Genomic DNA, 19218 nt, shown 5'->3' with positions numbered 1-19218 from the left:
TCTCTATTCTGAGGACCGTGTTGGCCAGTATTGTCTTCTCATTTAATTTGGATTACAGCAATATTGGATCAGACTCATCAGTCTACATTATAGATGAGTGGCTTTATATAAACTGGGCTTTAAATATATGCAGTGTTTTCCTTTGACACCTTCAGAGGACCTTATTGTATTCATTTTGGTGCTAAGCCCATAGAGTAGGTCCTTAACAAATGTAGCTGTGTAAATGATTTAATTTCTTAGTTTGGTTAGCCCATGTGGTAAATGATGTAGGTTTCAGTTCTAAATATACTGTATGTTTTTTTCCTTGACATCCATCATAGTCAAGTACAGAATGATATATGATAGGTGACAGTTTAGTAAATGAACATGCACTGAGATTAGGTGTGATTCTTTTGAAATCTCTCACTGTGCTGTGGTAGGAGGGAATGCAGAGTAGTGTGGCAAACTCGGGTTCACATTCTTCCTGAACTATTTTGTGGGATGACTATGGTCAATACAGTGAAATGCCATGAGGAAGTACCTAACATAAGCTCTAGTAGTCAGGGATGTGGTAAATGTTGGGTTCCTTTCTCCTTTATTTCTTCAGGGTGGGCTCTAGGTCCAGATGGTCATTTGAGTATAAACCCAGAAGCCCATTCATTACCACCGAGTCCACACTGTGCAGCCCACTGTCTAGGACGCACACCAGGTAGAGGATTTTGCAGGTGAGGATAAGGCTTTAATGTTCTTCCATTCGTGGTTGTCACTGGCTGAGGGGTTTGGCATGACGCTTTACCTGTAATCTTCATAATAGTCATACTTGATAAGTATTATTAATGCTCTCTTGAAAATAAGAAAACTTAAGCCCGGAAGATTCAGAATTCTTGTCCAAGGACACTGATAAAAGACAGGATGAGAAATCACAGCTACGTCTGTTTGGCTTCAAAGGCATTTTTTTTTTCCCCTCCATTATATTATGTTGCCCCTTGGGATGCTTACAAAGCATCACTAGTTTTCAAGGACTTACTATAATGAAATGAGAACTATGTGTAATTTTCTGAAATTTTAATTTTAATCTTTACATGTATGACAAGTTTAAGTCTGCAGAGGGAGAAAATTATAATTTGGATTCCTTTAATAAACTTATTTTAAAGACCTTGAATATGCCTGGGTAAAAAATAGTACACTTTTTTTTTTTTTTTTTTTTGTGAAACAAGTATTGGCTGGGGATTGAATAAGGAATGTAGCCCAACATGAACCAGATGTTTTATTTTTACCTAGAGAGGGAAATGTTAGAATACAGGATTAGGCTCTCTGGTATTATTTTGACATCAGTTTATCATTATGTGGCCTCCCGGAAGGTAGCATCTTGTGCCTGAAAACATGGAAGTCAGGGTTTCCTCGTGCACGCAGGGCTGTGTTTATATGAGGTTATGCATGGCAGTTTGGCGGTTTGTTTTGCAGATGTTCGTAATGTACAGTCTTACATCTTGTTTCTATTTCTGGAATGCTTTTAAGTATGACTCATGTTTTCTTGAGGCCATCCTAAAAATACAGCTAGTTTCAAGCATTAACGTAAAATACACCACAGACACCACACAGCAGTATGTGATGCTTTCTCTCAGTAGTTTAATACAATTTTTGGACAAATTAAATATTTTCTTTGACATAATAGACTAAACTAAAAAATAAGTAAGTAAAAATGGGAGGTTTTTTTTTTTTTTAAGAGAAACAGGTCCTCTCATACCATAGTGTAAAAATTGGAATTTTCAATAAAAGGAGTAAAACATGATATCATTGGCATTCTCAAAAATGAAGAAATAGTATTGATGTCCAGAAAAGCAAGTCCATTAAACTTGTTGGAGCCCCATGAGGTGCACACTTGTAGGGAAAATCTTGGATTTGAAGATAGAGCCTGTTAAAAAGATTTTGGAGGGGTAGTAGGACATAAAGGCTAGAGTGCAAGCTTTGAACTCAGAAGCTTAGGTCAAAGTCCTGGTTCATGCACAGAGCAACTGTGAATAAGAACTTCAATTTTCTTTTCATGAAACTTAGGTAATGAATATTTAAAGAATGCTTATATGGCACTTACTGTTACCAGACACTGTTCTAAGTGCCTAATTTAATCCTCATTATGACCTTATGAATAAGTACCTTTGTTATATCTGTTATACAGATGGAGAAACTGAGCAAAGAGAATTGAAATAACTGTTGAAGTTTACATAGCTAGTAGACAGCAGAGTTGGGATTTGAACAGTTTGGCCCAATTCTGTATTCTGACACAGTAGAGTTTGCTGCGTCCTAGGGTTGGTGTGAGTTCCAAAAGAGATCCTGTATGAAAAATCATTTGTATTTTTACCCGGCACATGAAAAAGATGTAATAAATTATTGCTGTTATTATGACTGTTTATTGGAGAAGGACAAAATACGGGAAAAGAAGTCTTACTGAAGGTATAGCATAGACTACAGGGCCAGCTACAGGATTCAGAAGCTGCTTATGTGTATTAAGAAACTTACGTAGAATTGAAATGTGGTGATGAGAGCCTTGGATATCTTGACATCTAGAAGATCAAACTAAAGGTAGAATTTCTTCACTACTGATTTGCCTTCCTGACAATTTCATCTTTCAGAAGCTAGGGGAAACGAAGAGGAACTCTTCCTCCAGACTTAATTGTGACTAGTTAGAAATAATTCGGTAGTGGTATGCAAGCAATAGAAACCTTGAAAAATACCCAAACTCAGACATTGTATTTCTCAGCAAGGGTGCCACTGACATACTGGGCAATGGGACTACCTTGGACATTGTATTAAGCATCACTAAATGTCAGTAGTGTACCAAATTATCCCTCATCCCCCAAAGCTTTTCAACAACTGAAAGTACCCCCAGACATTTCCTGATGCCTTCTGGCAGGCATAGAGTGGTGGCAGTATTGTGGTTAGGTGGGAACCGCTGTTGAGTGGCAAGAGTAAAGGAAAGGATTGCTGAGAATTGTCAGATGTACCTTAGGCCAGTGGTTCTCAACACATGAGGATCATGCTCAGTGGATTCACTCCTGTGAGCATACTCGGGATTATACTCAGTTCCCCCTTCAGATAACTCTGTGCCTTTCTCTCCTGCTTGAGAAAGTACATGGCATATAAAGGGCTCTGTAATTATAGATATAATTGACTCTTCATGGGTTTGCTAAAAAAAAAAAAAAAAATTATTCCTGTACCGCAGCACTTAATTGATACTGACAACTTGTGAGGGCCAGACCTCTCATTTGATTAGGAACTGCTGCCTTCAACTTTAAAAAAAAGTCTTAAAAATGTCTATAGTTCCAAGGTCAAGGCATTCAAAATGGAATAGAACTATATAGAACTTAATGGAGACTGTAATTATGAACAGTTACAAGTAGTTATAAATAATAAACAGTGGGAGGAAGCAGAAGAGACCTACTTGGCTCTACCTTCTAGAACTTTGGAAATGGTCGTGTTTTAAATAGTCAAGTCCAGGTAATGGAAGGTCAGGCACATTGCCAAAGCTAAATACAAAGTGACACCAAACTGTAAGAACAGTGCTGAGAGGGCCTGTGGCCAAAGTAAGCTGAGGTTTGTAAAAACATAAGCAAAAAGAATCCCAAAAGTGTTCATGTTTTTAATTATATATTTGATATTGGCATAAGAAGAGGTAGTAGATCCGTGGGATAGGGAACATTGTGTAATTTTATGACAGAGAAGTTAAAGCTTCTTAACTCTTTTATCTTGTGTCATCCTTATACAGCAAGCTGACTAACTCATCTTGAAATAAGAAAGAGTAAACTATATATCACAAAGATGGATTTAGGCCTGAAGTGGGAAAGAAAATAGTTTAAGTGGACATTTGATAGTTATAAATGAGGTCGAGTCTCCAGTCTCAGGTGAATTGCTTCCACAGCATCCTGAAACTGCTTGGTAGATTCTCAGAGGTCTAGGTCTTAGAGCAATGTTTCTCAATCTGTTTTTCATTATTGCTCGTCCAAGGACATTTAAACCCCAACTTGTCTTTCCCCAATCTCATGAAATGTTAATACCACAGATCTACTACATATCTTTTATGTACAGTATCCCTTTAGTGGACAGCAGACCATTGTAACATCTAACGATTTTTTTCAACCCCTTTTCCAAGGACCAGTGTTTGCCCCCTCGAGGGTGATAAGTTCCCTGTGCATGTTGTAGAGGATTCAGAGGACAGGAGAGAAGCCACGGACGTCCACTTAAGTGATGAATCTCCTGATTTTCAGACATAGAGGCACTTGGTTTGGGGAAGTTATGAGATGCTTTAGTGTGAGCCCAGTGACATGACAAACCAACCAGGCTGCCCCCCAAACCTTGTTCTTGATCATTTCACCAGGATAAAGGAAATCAGAAATTTCTCTTTATTTTTTCCAATGGTTAAATGTTAGCTTTGTGGGCGGGGTGGGAGGTAGACTACACTTGTAAAGTTGTGCTGTTGAGGTTGGTGGGGGAAGCACAGCTTTAGCCTTGGCAAGTGTTCTTAGTTTGATCTTTGAATTCTTTTATGACCTCACTGGGTGATTAAACAAAGTGTAAAAAATATGGAATATATCCAGTACATATAAAGGACTTATCTAGGATATATATGTGTGTTTATGTGTAAAATGGAACACAATAATAAAGGAGACACTGTAACCCACATCCAATTTAGGAACTAGAATATTACCAAAACCATTGAAATTCTCCCAGTTTTTGGTAATATTCTCCCTGAGAATATTATTCTCCCTGAGAATTTCTATGATTCTCTGCCTAGGTATCCATTATCCTGAATTTATCATTCTCTTGTTTTTTTGCTTCTCAAGCACTACTTTATTACATATGTATGGATTTCTAATGAATTCAGTTTGCTAGCTTATTGAGTATTATCAAAACAGTATCATATGAGATTTATTCTGTGACTTGATTTTTTTCACTGAATATCTTTTAAGAGTTAAACATATTGGAAGTAGTGGTAGTTCATTCTGTTTTTGTCATTATGTAGTATTCCTTTATGTGCGTTTTATCCATTTCCAGTCTCCAGTTGTGTTTTTATTTTTTTAAGAATGAGTACGTTTTCCTTTTCTTTGCTGTATTCGGTTTTATCTTGAATGGCATTCTGTGAGTATTCCATCTGTCTCCTGATGTATAAGGGCAAGAGTGTTTGTTAGATACCTAGAAATGCACTTCCTAGGTCACTGGGTGATTTACAAATGAGCAAACACAAATTAATTATATTAATTCAAACATTTATAAAATGGGTAGGCAGAAGATGAGCAGATTAATGGGTGATTTAATAGTAGACTTAGAAGGGCATTGGAATGAAGTAGTCTAGTATTCCCAAGAGTTGGTGTATAAGAATAGACTTAAATAATAGACATCTGAAGATGTCAAGTCACTTAACCTTCTCACTGTGAAGTTTGGTAGATCTCACATCCTATTGACAATTTAAGTTAATAGTTTTCTTCAATTTTTCAAGACTGTGATAATCATTAATTGTCTGGGATGATTTGATCATGGTCCCTTATTAGAACAAAAGCACTGGACTGTAAAACTGTAATAAAGTAACAATTCCAGTGCCTTATATCGCCCTTGAAAATCGCTTTTATTTCTTTAGTGACACTTACAGGTGATCATTCAAATGTTCTTAAAAACTGTTAAATGTGGGATTATGTGCCTGTTTATGAGATCATAAACTTTGTCCTATTTTAACATTGATAACAATGGTTTTACTATAAAACAGTGTGAGAATTCGCCAAGTGTATCTATCAATGAGTATGTATGTGTGTACACATAGATATGCTTTTAAAAATATAATATACTAAATATATTGATTGCTTGGAGATTTATATTATAAGTAGTAGTCTGGTTTGCATTTTGTTTTATTTTTTTTTTTCCTCTTGAAGTTTCAGACTCTGTGGCTCAATCTGTAATTCAGCATCTAAGATGGATAATGCAGAAGGATCTTTTGGGGCAAGATGTCTTTCTAATAGGACCTCCTGGGCCTCTTCGGCGTTCTATTGCAATGCAATACCTGGTGAGCAATTGATTCTATGGATTCCTAAGGGAACTTGGATTAATTATGTTCTAAAATAAATTAAGAATTTATAAAAATATAAGGATTATTCATTACTCAAAAAAAATTTTCAGGTTGATAAACTGTTTAATAAAGATTTTGGAATAAGTATTCTGGGAAGCAAATGTACATTTATCTTTCATAGCTTTAGGAAATTTTGGCTGCAACTAGAAAGTTCTCAACTTCTGGTAAAAAAGAAATTCAAATTCAAGCAATGAGTGGCAGATTGGATCATAAATTCTGAAATTACAAAACAATACCCAGTTTTATATTATTCAAGGAATATTTATCTTAGATCCACATTCTAAAATGCCAAATAACTCTCTTGACTTTTTGATGTTGTATAGTCTTCAAGGGAAGCCACAAGTTTGTAAAATAGCTCTTATGTGTTACATGCTTTTTTCCCTTTAGATAGAGAAAACGAGTTTATTAAAACTTGCTTACTTTATTAAACTAGCTTACTGAGCTTTATCCAGCTAGTAAATGATGGAGCTAGACTTCAAATCCTTTCTCTGACCTGTTATTCTCTTAAATGTTTGTAGTTCTCTGAGCATAGTTATAAGGTGAATTGAAATATTAAAATCTCAACACAGGTTTAAAAAAATGTATAGGACTATATTTCTACTTTGTCAGGTTTAATACGCATTGTTCTATTGATGGGAGGAAGAATGCGATCAGGTGAAGTTGTTCTGAAGATATTTTTTAGGATGAAGAGAAGAACTTTGTTTTCAGCTTCCTTGTGTTACTTGATTATTAAAGAATTGATTTCTGTGCTATTGAAATATGCTTTCTGTACTCTTTTATTTTAGTAGTAGATTTATTTTGGTACTTCTAATATCATATAGTGTGAGGATGATAAAAATACAATGGGCAAATCAGAACCTAACTTCTTTGAGCACATACTTTTCATATTTTATATGTGTTCCTAGAACCAGCTTGTGAGATATAATGGGTCATTGTAGTATTAGCCTTATTTTATTAATAAACAAGGCAAAGTGGTTTATCTAGGAATGCTGAGTCAGCTGCTGAGAATCCATTCTACCTGGTTCATTACAATGACCACAGTATCTTTGGTTTTGTTTCTGGCAAGACCCTGAAGCTTGTTAGGAATGTGGAATGAGAAAGGCTGGGAGATTACAGGAGTCTTGTTGGTTCAAAAATGCAATATAAGTCTGTAAGTGTGAAACCTGTATTTCTAAAAAAAAACCCACAAACTTTAAATTATGAAACAGAGCTGAGGCAGCTTTAGGATGTGGAAATACACATAAGAAAGCTTACTAGCCTAAGCTTCCTTGCAAACTCTGCAAGTGGGTACTGTTGCCATTAGATATCAGATCCTACGCTTAGTAATATCCAGAGTAGATGAAGACTTTACAGGCAGAGATTTTGGGGCAAGCCTGCTGAACCAATAAGAAATGAAGTAGAAATAATTTGATAGCTGTGTCTCTTTTATATTTAATCCATGTAGAAGGAATTTTATGATAGCTCCCAAAAAACTCAACAGACCCCTGCTGCCTCCTCCATCTGCTGCTCCTGGTACTGTTGGTGAAGTTGCTCAGACCATCCCTGGGAAGCAGCAGCTGGTGCTTGTCTGGTCTGAGCTGTCAGTGTGGCAGTTCAGGGTGTTACTCTGGTACAAATTAACAGTAAGAGGTATGTATGACTTTGTCAACCAGTTTTGACAGGGTTTTCCAGTGACCACATTCAACCAATCAGTGAACCCGACATGATGATACCAGCGATGTGTTCCAGAAGCAAGAAGGAGGTATCCACTAACAAGAGGAGTTGCTGCTTTAATCCAAAAGTGTGCTTTCACTGGCAGTTCGTTCTTATTTAGAAAAATATTGTTTTCTCTATTTAAAATGTTTTCTTCTTTTCATACGTACTTGAATTTATGGGTATATGGAAACAGGTATATATTATAAAAACAAAATGAAAATGACACTATATTTTTATCAGCATTACATGGAGATAAGGCAGAGGGGAAAAAATCCTATTGTATGGACTTATCCTCTTTTACCATGAATGGCATGCTCATTCAATTTTCTTCTTTATACGTCAGTAATTAATTTGTTCTTCCTGTTTAATAACAACATATTGTATGCCTTATTTAACTGGAGAACAGCATTGTTTTTAATTCAATATTGTAAAACCAAGGATAATGTTAAAAACTTTTTGTACGTAATTGTCACATGCAGGGCAAAAAGACATTAGGGATGCATAAATTATTCCAAAAGAAATGAATTCTGGATGTTTTCCCCTTCAAACCAAAATGTTTGTTTTCTGTGAAAGAATTCTCTTTTCCCTCTCCTTCCTCTCCTCCTTTCATCCTTCTTCTTGTCCTTCCTGAAGAGCTGTGTTTGTTTTCTTTCCCTCGTCTGTTGATCTTTGTATTAGTATTTACCTTGTTTTCACACTTGGTTAAGTGTGAACCCAACATATCACATACGGTTGGTAAACTGGTTAATGGACTTAATTAATGTAGATGCCCTTTAAGAAAAAGCTGAACATTACTTACTGAAATGACTATCATTTGTGAAAAAACTAAGCAAGTTATTACATGTGGTATTTGAAAAGAATTCTATAAAAAATACTAAGATTTACAAGACCTGACTATGATTATTATTGCTTAAGAAGTAAATAATTATTAAGTAGTGAACTATTGGATGCAGCAAAAGTAGAGCTCTGAGGAGAGGTACGTGCATGTTTTTCATTAACGTTCAATGTTTTGCATTTTTCTTAAAGCTAAGACTCAGAAGGATTTAATTCAGAATTACATTTAGAATGCTCTTCTCTAGGGCAGTAACATTGTCGTATAACTGGCTTCAAAGCATATGTTGGGAATTGGATTTAACAATTTCACTCTCTGCTCTATAGGAGCTGACCAGACGGGAAGTTGAATACATTGCCTTGTCCAGGGACACCACTGAAACCGATCTCAAACAGCGTCGAGAGATCCGAGGAGGCACAGCTTTTTACATTGATCAGGCAAGTTCTTATCACACTGCAACACATGACTGTTTAGTCCAGGTCTATGCAAAATTGATTTTTAAAGTAGAATAGAGCTAGCCCATGTGATAGTGAAGATAATGTACTGTGCCTTCTCTAGACAGATTTAATTTAGAATTTTGGTTTTCCTGTTCTTGGAAATGCCTTCTTGGTTTAGCACTAAGTAGAAAGTGTAGATGAAATTAATGGTTCTAAAATGTTACCTAAAGATCAATATGCTGATTTCTTAATTTTTAATTGCTTCCTAGTACTTGCACATAGAAATTTGAATTTTTAAATAGGAATTAAGGAGATTTTAATATAGGAAATTGTCCAGCACATTTAGAAAGTATTCTCCATCTAAAAGTCAGGTAGGGACGCCTGGGTGGCTCAGTTGGTTGGGCAGCTGCCTTCGGCTCAGGTCATGATCCCGGCGTCCTGGGATCGAGTCCCACATCGGGCTCCTTGCTTGGCGGGGAGCCTGCTTCTCCTTCTGCCTCTGCCTGCCATTCTGTCTGCCTGTGCTTGCTCTCTCCCCTTCTCTCTCTCTGATAAAAAAAAAAAAAAAAAAAAAAAAAAGTCAGGTAGGTAAAGGTGTATTAAGCATAGTGAAATTAAGTATATACTTCCAGGTACTACATCCTTTCTGGGGGAGAGGTAGGTTCTTAGGTGCAGATTACCAACTAAGATGATATTTTCTCAATATTATAATGAAGCTTGTTGAACATTTCTTCACACTCATGAGCACACTATTTATAATTAAAAGAGTATACACTTAACACTTGAACAATAAGTGGGTTAGGGTTGCTGACCCCTGAGCATCAATAACCTGCATATAAATTTTGGTTCCCCCAAAACTTAATACCCTACTGTTGACTGAAAGCCTTACCAATAACAAACAGTTGATAAATGGATTTTGGATATTATGTGTATTATATACTCTATTCTTACAATAAACTAAGTTAGAAAAAAAGAAAATGTTATTAAGAGCATCAGAAAGAAAACATTTATAATACTATAATGAAAAAATCTGCATATAAGTGGATCAATTTCAGTTCATCAAATTGAATCTGCAAATCTGCATGTAAGTGGATCAGATTCAGTTCAAATGTGTTATACAAGGGTCAAGTTACTATAAGTGTAAAAAAACCACTGAGTGAAAGAATTTCTGGAGACCTGGATATTCACATTGTCTTATAGATTACTTTATTAGTTACAAAAAGGAAAAATATACTTAAGATGGGGAGATTTGGCAGTCTTCCCCTTAAAGGATAGTGATCATACTTAGCATCATGTAGTGAGAAAATCTGAGTTCACATTTCCAATTAAAAAGTAATCCTTTGTGGATGAAGCCCAGAAGTACATTTTAAAGAAATCTGTTTTATTCACCTAGTGCCATGGTTCACTTTGTACGTTATTTTTATATGGAAAAAATGTGGAAAAAAATACACTTTTACAATGCCTGCTTCTTTTCTGAATCTAGGGAGGCCAAGAGTAAGGAGTTGGAGAGAGCATAGAAAACGGAGACTATAGCCGAAGTAGTGGAGAGGGGATATGGGAACAGATTGATTGATTTATCTATTTATTTGTTTATTTAAAATATTTTAATTATTTATTTAAGAGAGAGAGAGAGAGAGAGAGCACAAAGAGGGAGGGGGAGAGGGAGAAGCAGGCTCCCCTCTGAGCAAGGAGCCCAGGGCAAGGACCTTGGGATCATGACCTGAGCTGAGGGCAGACACTTAATGGACTGAATGATACAGGCGCCCAGATGGGAACAGATTTAATGACACTGAGAGCATTGGGTGTTTGGTAGAGTGTGGATTTAAAAACATATTTTGAATGAATTTTATATCTGGATTGATTGTTGTAATGCACATAGTGAAGAAGAGAAAATGGACTTTTATATGTTTATTGTTTAAAGGAACCTTAAAACTTTTTATTTCTTGAAACATAAATTATTTAGATAACACTGTGTAATATTATACTGTGTCTGCCATTTTAAAAAGCATAGTTCTGGATGATATCTGTTTTATAGTTCATAAAATATTTAAAGTGCTATTATAAGTGTATGGTAATATCTTACACTTTATGTTTTCTTGGCAACTCCTACTTTTTATGATGAACATCCGCTATTGGGGATGTAATCTACAGACATCTTCCAAGCCTGTAATTGTGGCATAGGAACATTGGTCCTTTTCCTAAGATACTTCAGACTATTTGTTGAGATTATATCTGAGTTTCATATTTTTTCTTCTATCTCTTACTATTCTTTATTATTTGTTCATAATCAGATCTAACAGTTCCTTGCTTACACCCATGCAATCCTATTACACCCAAAATAAAGTCTGAACCCTTTAATATGGCCACAGGACTTTGCAGGACCTAATCTTGTCTACCTTAGCTCCTTTCCCTCTTTCCCTTGCTTTCTAGGCTCCTGCTTCATGGCCTTGTTTTCTTAAAAATAGATTGAATGCTTTCTAGCCTCAGAACCTTTGTATTTAATATTTTCTCTGCCTGGTATAATCTTCTCCCAGATCTATATATTCCTGCCTCCTCATCATTCAGATTATAAATTCTCAGAACATTTTAGTAAACACTGATGATGCCCGCACTCCATACACAATACAGTGCTATCATATTACACAGTGTGATCCTCAGAGTACCTGTCACTACGTAAATTTACCTAATATTTCTGTGTTTCCGTTTATTGTCTGCATTTCCTACCAGAATGTAACTTTCTTGTTTATCTTGGCACCTAAAAACTGTCTGGAAGATAATTGGCCCTTTTATTTGATGATAGGTTTCTCCTTTGGATAATCAGTCTTGTTAAAATTTTAAGTAAATTAACAATAAAACGGTTCTGGATAAGACGAGAGGGCACATCAATGGAAAAGGTATTTATCTTTTTGACATCTATTTTGAGTGATTAGAAGGAATCAATCCCATCTGAGTTCTAGATAGATGAAGTTGCCCAATAAGTACCAGCTGGTCATATGTTGTTAGACTGAAAGGTCTTTATTTTATTTGGAAATTTCTTTAACTTGTTTAATATTCTTAACCATAATAACAGAACAATAAGAACAATAAACATTCTTAATTTGGTGTCTGAGATCAAGGGAGAGACAGTATCTTCATTAACCAGTAGGTGATGGCTCTAACCTATGAAGGCCAAGATGGGTGAAAAAATGCCTGTGGCCATCTGGTGGGTCCTGGGAGAGAAATTTTGGGTTGTTCAGTGTGCCTGATGCATGCACATGTGACTAATGTTTAAGTAATTACTAATTGACTGTTCAGCTGGAAACCTTGGCAAAACCCCCAATTCCAAGTTGAGGGTCATGACTATCAACCGTTTCACTTATCTTCATTCACACAAGATTAAGGATGGTTGATCATAAAGTCAGAGGTTAAACTGAACTGTACTCCTGAAGGTTAGAATTAGGTTAGTAATTCTATAGTAGGGAATTTGTATTTTCTTTCTGATTAATAATATTATAAATGCTCTTTATAGATATATGTCTATTGATTTCATAAATGCTTTTATGGATATATGTGTGTGTACACGCATACTATATAGAGAGAATTTCTTAAATGTTCGCCAAAATGACTGTTACGTGTCAGGCCCTCTCTAGAATGACAGCAAAAGAAACAAATTCCTGTCATCATAGAGGTTTTTTTTTTTTTTTTAAAATATTCATTTTTGGAGAAGTCTAGACATTTTCAAGAATAATTCAAGAATTATGTGTATTGCCAAATTGCCTTTCAGAAAGGGTGTTCTAACTCACACTTAAGTCAGCGCACTATGCATGATTGCCTCATGAATTCTTGTCAGCACTGGGTATTTATTTGTATGTACTTTGCCAAATTAATAGGCTTTAATTTGCATTAAAAAATTACTGAGCAGGCTGAGTGTTTCTAATACATTTATTGGCTATCATTCCTATATAGATGTCAATGAATTGAGTGGATATAGAAAAGGAGAAGGGTACCGATGAAGTAAGTTATAGTCTGTTAAGAAATTGTTGAATTTTATACTATGCTTTATATGTAAATATTTGCCAAAACTTATCAATTTGTTCATGTAAAGTTAATTTAAGTATTTTAAGTACTTTTTATATAATTACCTTGCTAAGCGGATTACAGATTAATCTTTTAAAAAAGAATTGGTTAAAGAAGAGAAATAAGACACCCATGGAGACATAAGGAGAGTTAAAGATATTTTGCTACCACATGACCTGTCCTTTGCCTCAGAAGATAAAATAACCTGAAAAAAATCTAAATCATTGTTATTTTAACCCTTTAAAATCCTATTAATGTACTTTCCCCCCCTTATTTGTTGACATTCTCTTTATTACTTCTGTTTATTGCCATGTGACTCCAAAGAGCTGGAGTGGAAGACTTTAAATCAATAGAAAATTGCTTGCATTACTCAAGTATGAACCAATATAAATTAACTAAGCTACAAATAAATTACATTTCGATTTTAATATCTTACTGAAAGGAGACACTGAAGATAATTTGGAGAGTAGAAAGCCAGGATGGGGAAAGTAAAATGATTTTCTTTAACTTTTCCTAAGCCAGGAACTCTTTTCACCTTAGAATCTTATTGATACATTTGACACAATTCTCTCCAGTTCCATAATGTATGAGGTACATATTTAATGTTAAGCATAAAAATGCACTTTAAACAATTATATAGTATTTTAATGTCTTCTTTTCTGTTTGGGGTTATTCCTTTTTTTTTTTTTTTTTTAAGATTTTATTTATTTACTTGAGAGAGAGAAAGAGTGCGCACAAGCTGGGGTGGAAAAGGAGGGAGAGAGAGAAGCAGACTCCCTGCTGAGCAGGGACCCTGAAATGTGACTGGTTCCCAGGACTCTGAGATTATGACCTGAGCCGAGGGCTGATGTTTAATTCCATGAGCCACCCAGATGCCCCTGTTTGGGATTATTCTTGATTCTCTCTTTTTTAATAGAAAAAAATAAGGATTAATCTTTTTTTAATGTGCTGCTTAAATAGTAGAGGTCATCAAAACAACAACTAATAAGTTGAATAACAGTGCTGTTGATAAGAAAATAAGATTTTTATTTTGTCAAAATAGGGAAAAAAAGTTACTTGTAAACTTAATCCTATTTGTGGATGCTGAAGCTATTTTCTACATGTAACCACTGTTAAAATAACAAAGTTGTATTTCAGAAGTTTGTTGCTAAATTAAGTATTTGGAATTTGGAAAGCATCACCTAGATACAAGTCTATTGAGAGTGGCTAAATTACTTGTTACTTGCACCAGACTCTTTACAGCCCTATTGTTTTAATATGTTCTAATTTTCACTTGGACAGTTGGAGAAGGGCTCTCTGTTTATTCTGGCCTCTGTGTTAGTTGGAACTCAAGCCTTGGCTCCTTACCATATTGCCATCTTGCTTAGGCCAACTCTTGTGTACTCATAATTTTTAACTGTTTGACAGATTTATAGAATTTGTTTGAAAAATCAGGGCACATAATATAACACTGTAGGTTAACTATACTGAAATTAATTTAAAAATCAAGACATAGTAACAACTTTTATTGAGACCACTGTTGTGTTAAGTGCCTTATATGAGTGCATCTAATCCTCAAAACATCCTTAGGATGGCGATGACTTCCCCATCTTATAGGTAAAGTAACTGAGTCTTAGAGGGCCATGGTCATACAACTGCTAAACAGGAGACGTGGGATTTGAACCAGGATCTGTCCAGTTCCAAAATTTGTATTCTTTGTATCATATCTATTTCCCTGAAAGAATGACAACGATGATTATGATGATGATGATGATGACGGCCACCATGACTAAAAGGATGAGAGTATTGACAATACAACAGCTAATCATTTTGTACAGGTTTATTTGAGCCAGAGGTTATCTTTGTTAATCTTCACCACAATCTGTGAGTTAAGCACCATAAATGGTGTGGCTTAAGAAAGAAATGGAAGCTCAGAGAGGTAAAGTGACTAGCCTAAATTGCCCATTGCAGGTAAGTGGTAGAGCACTGAAAAATCCATCTGATCCTATTCTGATATTTTAAAATAAAGAACTTAAAATTTAATTATTTTTGTTTTTGTTTGGCTTCCTCAGTGCTGTTGAACTGTAGCCATTCCGAGTCACTTGAAGCTTTTTGCAATATGTTTTTATTAAATTGTTGTCCTATCAGTAATAATTTCTATTTTAATTAGGTCCGATAACTTTAAATTTAATTTCCAGTACTGCTTTCTTTCCTAGATAGTGACAATGTACAATACCCCTTGAGGATATTCTCATTTAGTAAATGAGGACACAGACCTCCAGATTAATTGTTTGCCTAGGGTCTTTTATCAAATCAGAAGCAAATCTAGAACAGAGGCTTAGATGGTTTTTGATTTTTAGGTCATGCAGCCTCCTTTATCTTGAAACCCTTCATGCCTACATGTTGGATTGTTAAAACTGATATGGTTTGTCCAGAAAGATCTTGCTGTATTTTTTCTGATTTCTATTTGAGAAAATTAGGTCTCGATAATTCTATAGCTTGAAGGGCAGGAAAGGATCCTATGGTTGATGTAGTTTCTGCTTTGAGTAACTATCACAAGTATTCATTCTACATAAAATATGTATGCATTGCCCCCTTCTTTTTTTAAGATTTCAGGAGAAAAAGTATACCACCATTCCTTTATTCAAAAATCCGTATAGAAAATTTTTGAACTAAGGGCACCTGGGTTGAGCCTCTGCCTTCGGCTCAGGTCATGATCCCAGGGTCCTGGGATCGAGCCCCATATCGGGGTCTCTGCTTGGTGGGGAGCCTGCTCCCCCCCCCCCGCCTGCCTCTCTACCTATTTGTGATCTCTCTCTCTGTTGAATAAATAAATTAAAAAAAAAAAGAAAAAAAGAAAATTTTTGAACTATGTAGCTTAAGTCATTCATGCTGACGGTTAAATTTGTTCTGTTCTCCTAACAAGTGTGGGCATACATAACTATTATCCTTCATATAAAAATCCTTCCTAAACTTACCTAACCGCATCTTTTAACTGAGAGGTTACATTTTTATTTCCTAAACACCAAAAGCCTTCTGTGAGCCAGTTTTGCACCAGGATGACATAAAAGGCAGGGTTCTCACGCCTTGAACCCGAGAATCTTGCTGGGGAGATGAAACAGGCACACGGAAGAACAAGGAGAACTTGAGCATTGTGGCTCTACACTCATGTGCTGGGCAGACAGGGCAAAGAGGGCATCGATGCAGACAGCGCGGGCTGTTTGAGCCTCTGTTGGGCACAAAACCTGTAACACCTGTAACAATTTATTTTTCTCCAGCATGTCCAATTAAGTCTGAGACTCACCACATAGTACAATATGTTGATATATTCGAGTACTTAATGGATTTGGTATGTAGGTTTTTTTTTTTAACATTCTTCTATACAAAGGTGATGAGATTGCATTACTAAAGTTTGACAGTACTGATTAAAGTATTTTCATACTTTATAGTTTCATACTTTTGTAGACTAAGGAACAATCAGGAAACAAGATTATGTGGATTAGTAACTAGTATTATTTCCATAAACTCAGTGATTCGGCTTTAGTTACTAAAAAGTATCTTTTTAAGGTTTTCTCCTTTTAGCCAGTACTCTTGCCTGCATTTAAAATTTTTAATTTACGTGTATGTACCGAGTCTATAACCACATATCCAAAGGGCAAGTCAGGAAGAAAGTTAAAAATCTTGGGTGATCCTTTGTGTGTGATTGTTTTCTTTTCAGTCTTTTTCATATAAAAAAAAATTACCACTCATAAGTTTATAATCCTCTTTTTATCATGTTTGGATCTATTTGCACTATAAAGCATCCACTCATTGCCACTCAAATGGTGTGTAAATAAATAATTAATAAGAAAAAAGTTTTGGGGGATTTTAAAAATTAATATTCTTCATAAAGTTGAGGTAAGTTGTATAATCATAGATCTCATAGAGTTTTCAGATGGCATGATTCAGTCTCTAACTTCCAGCAGGTAAAATAGGATTACCTTGAGCACAACAGAGAACGAGAGATACGGAGATATGGTGCCTGCCTGTTCCAGTTGACTCTTTCAGTAAATTGAACAGGGAGTGAAGGAAGGCTCACTTTGAGCCTTCAGTGTGCCTCAGTGTGAAGGCTCACATTGAGAAGGTGCAGTGCAGATGAACACATGAACTATTTAGAGGTTACACTTGCGTTGTCTAAGGAATTAGAAGTACTGAATTTTGGGTGGCAGGAGAATCAATGAGATTTTATTTATTTATTTTAAAGATTTTTATGTATTTATTTGACAGGGTGAGTGAGTGCAAGAAAGAGAGTGCAAGAGTGGAGAGTAGGAGAGGGAAAAGCAGGCTCCCCACTCCAGGGAGCCCAGGTCCCTGGGATCATGACCTGAGCTGAAGGCAGACACTTAGCCAACCGAGCCACCCAGGCACCCTCAATGAGACTTTAATCGAAATCGCCACCAGGAAGAGGGCCTGGTTTAGAAACAAGTCATATTTGATTCAGAATGTTGAGTTTGAACACGTCTATGGAGATGTTTAAAAGATATTTGGAAATGGGAGCATTGGAGATCAGGAGGAAGGTTGGGATTACATACTATGTTTCTCAAGAAAGAGGAGATAAAGAAAATTTTTAAAACGTTATCTATTGTTATTCCTATTTACTTAATGTAGCGTATAACATAGCACCTGTCATATAATGGCTAGTCAGTGAACCAGTGAGGATTTATGGGAGCATGTTAGAGCTTTGCTAATGAAATAACAAATGAGGGAAGAGGAAGGGAAAGGGTAAGGGCAGAGCCTTAGGGAATGCTTGCTCTTGATTTTTTTTTTTTTTTTTTTAAGAGGGTGGGAGTCAGAGGAAGGGTTGAGGAAAGCCAGAGGGAAAACCTACTTGGTAAATATCTTAAGACAGAACATGAAGCACAAGAGAGGATCAAGGGAAGAGGGTGGGAGGAAAGGAGAACATGACGATTAAGGAAATGCCTTCTTTTTTTGGTGCTTGCGAGTGAGCAGTTTTAGTAAAATAAGAGTGATGGAGGCTTAGTAGAGGCAGTGTGTATGGGACTATTCCTCATGGGGCTTGAAGGTAAATAGATGGTGTTGAGAGGTATTAGGAGACTATAGGTTTTCTTAAAGTGCAGACATGTTTGTAGAAGAGAAGGAAGTTAAAAGTTCAGTTAAGAGATGGTTGATGGAAGATTTTGGAAAAGGTGAGAGTGGATGCCTCTAAGCTCAAGGTGGAAAGGGCTGGCCTTGGAGATTGTCAAAGACAGAAATAAGAGTAAGGAAGACACAGAGGGATTGTGTGATAGAGTTAAGGAAAGCCATGGAATTGCAATTCTGATGACTTTAATCATCATGGTAAAGTACATCATAGAAAGAAATGAAAAGGACTGGAAGCTTGGCTTGGCAATAACTTCTATAAGAAATGAAGAAAGTATTTTCTAAGTAATAGTGATGATTCAACTGAGGTTGACCAATGTCAATTTGTAGTGGCTTTTCCTCATGTTTTATCACAGATTTGTAATACAACTGCTGGAAGAAGCAAATGTCCCATCTCTAGAGCATTGTCATTGTCTTCCCCAATCCATCCCATGGACTCATGAATTAAGTACTTTTTATAACAAGGTTCTTAAAACAAGAAGCATATTTACTGAGGGTTTAGTAATCAGGTAAGTGATGGCATAGTCCTAGTACAGATAGAGCTGTAACATTATTTCTGAAAGCTGTGTAGTAGTCCATCACACTGATTTATTATGGTCTATTTTGCCAGTCTTCTAGATTGGCATTTGGGGTTTTTTAATTTTTGTTTTTGTTTGTTTGTTTGTTTGTTTTAATTATAAATCTTTCCATCTATGTTTTCCTGACTATTCCCTTAAGAAAAATTCCTTGAAATAGAATTGCTGGATTAATGAACATAACCATTTAAATTTTTGAAAATACCTTGCCATTTATTCTCCATAACATTGTCATTTTGCACATAGACCAATTGGGAATGAAAAGCGCCAGTTTCGTCTTAACCTTACCAACACTAAGTATTACTTTTCTTTTTTAATCTCTGCTAATTTGAAGTTCTAAAAATATATTGTTTTACCTTGCAGCTCTTTATTAACCAGTGAAATGGAAAATATTTTATTATGCTCATTTGCATA

The 19218-nt window shown here is 35.7% G+C and overlaps 1 protein-coding gene across 2 annotated transcripts in view; it reads left to right on the top strand.

Moving 5' to 3' along the window:
• VWA8 (von Willebrand factor A domain containing 8) overlaps positions 1 to 19218 on the top strand; it is a 322073-nt gene that overhangs the window by 35359 nt on the left and 267496 nt on the right. For both annotated transcript variants that reach the window (XM_032315220.1, XM_032315221.1), the window contains 2 exons: positions 5898 to 6028; positions 8945 to 9055. In XM_032315220.1, coding sequence (XP_032171111.1) covers positions 5898 to 6028; positions 8945 to 9055 — 242 coding nt within the window. The remainder of the gene's footprint in view (positions 1 to 5897; positions 6029 to 8944; positions 9056 to 19218) is intronic.

The sequence above is a fragment of the Mustela erminea genome, chromosome 15 (assembly GCF_009829155.1).
Source record: "Mustela erminea isolate mMusErm1 chromosome 15, mMusErm1.Pri, whole genome shotgun sequence".
NCBI lineage: Eukaryota > Metazoa > Chordata > Mammalia > Carnivora > Mustelidae > Mustela > Mustela erminea.
This window is presented reverse-complemented; position numbering and strand designations above follow the sequence as displayed.